The sequence below is a fragment of the Octopus bimaculoides genome, chromosome 10 (assembly GCF_001194135.2).
Source record: "Octopus bimaculoides isolate UCB-OBI-ISO-001 chromosome 10, ASM119413v2, whole genome shotgun sequence".
NCBI lineage: Eukaryota > Metazoa > Mollusca > Cephalopoda > Octopoda > Octopodidae > Octopus > Octopus bimaculoides.
The window spans coordinates 81,961,187-81,967,756 of NC_068990.1; the positions used below are offsets into that span (position 1 = coordinate 81,961,187).

General features: G+C 30.8%; 1 protein-coding gene across 9 annotated transcripts in view; it reads left to right on the forward strand.

Annotated features, from left to right (window-relative positions):
• Positions 1 to 6,570, forward strand: part of LOC106871599 (tyrosine-protein phosphatase Lar) — a 586,729-nt gene that overhangs the window by 516,345 nt on the left and 63,814 nt on the right. For 8 of the 9 annotated variants that reach the window (XM_052971329.1, XM_052971328.1, XM_052971334.1 and 5 more), the window contains one exon: positions 3,170 to 3,199. The exons of the other annotated variant lie outside the window; for it this stretch is intronic. In XM_052971329.1, coding sequence (XP_052827289.1) covers positions 3,170 to 3,199 — 30 coding nt within the window. The remainder of the gene's footprint in view (positions 1 to 3,169; positions 3,200 to 6,570) is intronic. 9 annotated transcript variants of the gene reach the window in all.

A 6,570-nucleotide genomic window follows, 5' to 3' on the forward strand; every position in this document is an offset into this window, starting at 1 on the left:
TATTTATATATATATAGGTACAGTCATGACAGTGTGGTTAATAAGTTCATGTGGTTCATGTTCAATCCCAAAGTATGGTACCTTGAACAAGTGTTTTCTACTATAGCTCTGGGCTGACTAATACTCTGTGAGTGAATCTGGTTAATGGAAATTTTGTGGTAACCCATCATGTATGTATTATGTGATGTGTGTAGCTTTCTGTTTCCCACTCCTACATTACTTGATGATCAATGATGGTTTGTTTTATGTCCTTGTAACTTAGTAGTTCAGCAAAAAAAAAGAATGACAAGGAGTACCAGGCTTTTAGGAAAATGAGTACTGGAGTCAGCTTGTTGGCCTAAATTTTGCAAGGCTGTGCCTCAGGATGGCCACTGTCCAAAGACGAAACAAATAAAAGATACAAAATATTACATCATCATCATCATTTAATGTCCATGTTCCATGATGGTGTAGGTTGGATGGTTGGACAGATCCAAAGGACTGCCTCATGTTCCAGTGTTTGCTTTGTCATGATTTCTATGGCTGGATGTTCATCTTAATGTCAACCTCTTTACAGTGGGTACTAGCTACTTTTTTCCATTCCACCAGCACTGGTGAGGTTACCATGCAAGACTATGAACTCCAAGGTTTGTAGGTGCTAGGGGATGATGGGTAAAAGTATGAGAAAAAGTGGCCAAGTGGAACTGGTTTCTTATTGTAAAGGCCCTAGCTCCATGACTATTGACATAGTAGAAGAGTGTATGGTAGTGGTCGGAAGAAGCTGGAAAGGAGTAGAAATACTGGTGATGATGTCTCAGAGTGGTAGATTGAAATTAGTGTTGCTAGGAGACAAGTATGTGGCCTGGAGGCGGGGCTGCAAAAGTGTATGGGGAAGTTAAATACCAAGTGGGTGAGGGAAGGGGAGGTGGGCAACCCCCAACAACGCAAGTGCTGGAGTGAGAGTAGGAGATGGCTAACAGTGTGGAATAGCAGAACAGTAATAATGATTTTATATGGCTGCTGTCAAATGACTGAAACCAGTAAAAGAATATGTGTTCACATACACACTTATATAATATATATATATATATATATATATATTCATTTAACTAGTGTTTTTATAAAGAATTCTTGATTCAATCACAGTATTTGAAGGGAGATTTTCTCAAATTAAAGATTGTTAATTATATTAAAAGATCTTTAAAAAACTGAAGGACACAAACCTTTTAGAAGGAAGTTTTCTTATTGTGTTTGAGTGCTTTTTCCTTTTACAGCTTTTCAAACACATGTATTATGGGGTAATTTATAGAGAGGAAGTTATTTTTATAGTGGTGTTGATGATTTCTGGTCTAGTTTTGGACTTAGAATTCTTATATGGTATTCTTCTCTTGCCTTTTATGGTTGATCATTTTCTTCCTTTGAAAATAGGAAATATTTTCAATTTCCCATTTGCACAAATATCTAGTTGTTCAGTACATGGAACATTTCAAAGAATTGAATCTTTGATTTGCTGCTTATGTACCCTAAGCCAGTGTATTAATTTTCATCCAGTTTGGGCAATATACATCACATTGCATTGTGGGCATGTGATGTAGGAAAGGAGATTTACTTTCTTTTGTTGTTTATACAATTTGTATTTCTGTTTGCCTTCTATTCCTTCTCATTCTGGAATGTTTTCCTTGTTCCCTTTTCAGTTATTTCATATGTTTGATGATGAAAGGTCTCTGCAGTTTGTTGCCAGCATAATTTTTTTTCCTTGACTTTAATTATACGTGCATATGTGTACGTGCATATGCATACGTGTAAACACACGAAACAAAATAGTCCAACCCATGCCAGCATGGAAAACGGATGTTAGATGATATGGAAGATTGGATGCTAAATCAATGGTGATACATAAGGCATAGCTGTGTGGTTAAGATGTTTGCTTCCCAACCACACGATTTAGATTCAGTCAAGATGATCAAAGGCTTGTGAATGGATCTGGTCAATAGAAAATGAAATATGCCCATTGTGTATATGTGCAGTGGTTTAATTTCTTATTACACCTATTGAAGAAGTGACTACTTTGTGCTTCACATTGCCACAACTTCCTCAATGACTTCTACCTTGCTCTTATGGAATGTACCTAAAGTCTTTGATTCTCTTTAAACTCTGAGAATGAAGAACAGCATAATTATTACTATATACATCTTAACTGCATTTATCGTTATTTTTCATTATCATCATCATTGCTCTCACCTTCATCTTCATTATTCTTATTGATTGCTACATCATTTCGTATTCATTTTAGTATAATGAATATAACAAAATTTAACATTAATTTAGGCATTGTTTAATTAACCTGCATCACAAGCATAAACATAGTTACTGAATTATCTAAGTACGTTTTTATAATTAAAAAAAAAAAATGGAAGACATTTAAAAAAAATCCTGTCATGTAAAGAAACGCAGCTTCTTTGTTTTTTTTTTCCTGTTTATTTTTTGTTTTATTTCTAATATTTTTTTTTAAACTTCAATTTTTTACATTTCTTATCCTCAGATTCATCTGTCAAATTAGTGTTTCAGGTTTTTCAACAAGCTATTTGATTGTGGTGATGGTGGTGGGGGAATCAACAAAACTCATAAAAACACTGAATACATCCACATTTATTGTTGCTTCTCTTATTATCAACTGAATAGAGCGCAAACTGAATAGAATAATAATAATAATAGCATAAACTTGGGTAGAGAGCATGTCTAGCTAAATTTTGGCACTAACTGGATCTGTTTTATACCACCTTATCATTCTTGGCTCAATACACCTATAACGATGCATTGGATTTCTTTTTTTTTTTGCCTGCTGTAATTATTATTATTATTATTATTATTATTATTATTATTATTATTATTATATATATATGTTATATATAAATATATATATGTTATATATATATGCGTATATAGGATATATATATTTAATATATATAATATATTATATATATATGTTATATATATATATTATTGATATATGTATATATGTAATAGGTTACATATATGATATATAATATATATATATATATACACACACACATATATATCTTTTTTTTTTTTAATTATTGATTTCTGCCTATGGATTTGTTGTTTATGTGCGGGATGTTCAAACACTTGCATCATTTCGTATTGCTGAAATCTCTTGTGTGTGTTTCAGTTCCAGTGAATAAACCTGTTATATTTGATCGTAAGTAGTTCTGAAAAGTATGGCATTTATAATATTTATTATTATTATCATTATTAATAATATTACCATCATATAAACCTCCATGTCTTTATACAGTGCTCCTATATGGTGCATGTTGCTGCATATTTTTTAAAATATTTTTAGTAGCCTGAAGTCCTGTAGATTGTGACTTTCAAATATCTTCTGACAGTCTTGAACTGGCCTTTGTTTTTTGCATCAGTTATTTACTTGTATCAATTTTGTCTAGCGTACGTACATGTAAATTTTTGCGCTGCCGCTATACTACTGCGAAGATGCCAGCATGCTTGCCCTTTGCTTTGATCTGCTGCCTGCTGCTGCTGCTGCTGCTGCCGACGCGTTGCACTGCGCGATCGTTACAAATCAGTTTCTTTCTGCAGCGATGGATGGACTGAAGACCATACATCCTGATATTGCACGTAATCCATCCTGGGTTTACCAGTCCAGTCTTTGTCCATTGCCGTGTTTTTTTCCGAGTGATCTTCCTACTGTTTTCCTCCCTTCTTTCCAACGGAGCTATGCACACTTTATTTCAGCATTATCTGCAAAAATGTTTACATACATACATGTATGTATGTGTATGGATATATATATAAATATATATATATATATTTATATATATATATATATATATATATATATATATATATATATATGTATGTGTATTCATGTATGTATATATGTATTTGGGGAAGGGTGTTTGGTTTTAGTTTTTTATTTTTACCTCCTGTAAATGAAAAGAATATTTTTTTATTACATGGAAAAAAAATGTTAAAAATTGCATTAATTCTGAAGGTCGCTGCTAATTTTAGCTAAAACTGAAAAAGTCCTAAGTTCTTTTATATGTGTGTATGTGTGTGCACGCACTATAAGTATATCCACTCACACACACATACACACACATATTCTTTAATTCATATATACCTGCATACTTATGAAAGTGTATGTATATACTTATATTCATACACGCGCATTCATATATGTATGTGTATGTGTTTTTCTGTTAGAGTTAAATATTTTTTTATCGTTTGTAGTATCGAAGTTTATAATTATTTAATTTCATTTGGTTCTGATTTTCTTTTGATAATGGATATTATTCAAAATTTTGCAATAGGTTTATTTTACAAACGTACATCTAAGATATACTTTATTTTCGTTAAGACCGGAGTGGAAGGTGGTTGGTAAAAGTCTTCCCTCCAATATTTTCCTCTTTCTTTCTTTCTTTTTTTTTTTTTTGAGTAGTCTGGACATTAAGTTGTATTAGTTTTATTGATATCCTCTAAATAGTGATGGCATTGTAAAAACAAAAGCCTTGTCTAAAGATTCTTCAGTTTTTTAATTTTTATTTTCCTTTCCCTTCTTATATCAAACAATATTATTTTAATTAAAAGGAATTTCAATATATTAGAAATTATCTAAAATATTATTTACAAAGTCATTTTTTGGCCTAAAATTTGGATGAAAAAAATATATACAAATAAACATATTTATAAAAATATGAGGAAATTAATTTAAAATTCTGAAAAAAATAACTATTAATAAAAGTAATGATTAAATGTATTTTCTATCATTCTTCTAAATAAACTGTATTTTAAGATGCTATGGGATTTTTTTACTTGTGAAACAGTTGTGCATAGTTCCTGAGGAAGTTTTTCACAACTTTTATTTCATAAAGTGTAGCCATTTTCCACCAAAATGCTTTTTTTCTTGTCATGCATATAGTTTTACTGAGATACATTGAAAAATTGTTATATTTATAAACCTTTTATGAAATTCTAGCATAATTCAGGTGGTTGGAGCTGAAAGGAAATCCTCATTTCATAAGCTCTTATGCATTTTTTATTTAATACTTAAATTTAAGCAAACAGTGTGATTGTATGTACATGAGTCTATATATGTATTTATGTATACTTGGTCATATACATATGCATGCATATGTTATGTGCCTTTATACATATATTCGGACAGTATACATTAATTATCAGAAAAAGGATTGTAAATGCCTTGAATTCAACTAATGATCTAACTTCATAACTAAAACTGATTGTTTACCAAGTAAACAGCTAATAATGTAGACTAAAATATGTTCCGCTATCTCATAGTTTGTAAATTTAGCTTGTATCCTTTTTCTGATTTATCAGTTGTTATGTAACTTAACTCAATTGGTAATCTCTGCTATGAGAATCTAATTGTAACTATATATATATAGTAGCTTACAGATATTAAATTGTTAACTAATAGATCTAGATTAATCGGTGACAACAGTAAAATGGCTGCTTTACTGTCTTTTCCTACTGCATAATAGTAATAATAATAATAATAACAACGATATTGAATTATACTAAATAATTATAACCTCACAAACATGTGTGCTGAATTCAAAGATTTGTGATTTCAAGAGATTAAATTGGCTTTTCACAAAAGTTTGTGACTATTAAGTTCAAGAATAATTCTTAATCTAACTGCTTGTGTAACATCACATACACATCTAGCTAGTTATGAAGAACCTATGTCTTTTCATTATAGTTCATGTTTTTTTTTTTTTTTTTTTTTTTCACCCTTTCCTGTTGATCAGAGCTGTGCAGTCTGTAACAAGTCTGTGACATTTAACATATTCCAATATGTTTGTCTTAGTTACATCCACACTAAGCTCTTGCATATGACTGCTATACATCTTTTTCTCCTGATCTTAAATTCCTGCATTCTACAATTTGAGGCGGTCAAGATGTGCATAAAACATTTTACCTCAAATTCTTGTTACAACCATACCCAGAAACTGCATCCTTATACTTTTCTTCTAGCGCTTTCATTTCATTGCTTTACTGCTCTCCTTTTAGTGTAGGATAAATAGCTTCTCTTCTCTCTTCCTCATCTTCCAACTTCGACAATGGATTACTAGCTATACTAATGCGCTATTGATGACTATGTTTTGGGGATTGAAATTTAATTCTTTTATGATTTCTTCTAGATCATTCCAAGACCGAAGAAAAACAAAAAATTTTACTTTATTCTCAATCTGAGAAAAGAAATATTCTGGTTTACACTTGAGAAATTTATATCATGTGTTTTCACTGTCTATGCGCATTTGCTGTAAAAAATATTTTCCTGCAATACTTACATATTATTAACAACATGCTATGAAGAAATTGACCTGCTTAGTTAACAAGTTTATAGTCAGAGCTGATCCTGACAGTATTAAAAGCGCAGTATCTTGGAGAATAGTTTTCTCTAGCTTACTTGTAGTTCCTTCCCCATGTATTGTGTAGTTCATTTATCTAACTATGCTGGTAAGATATTATTCTCTTGCTACATAGGTAACTATATATATATATATATATATATATATATATATA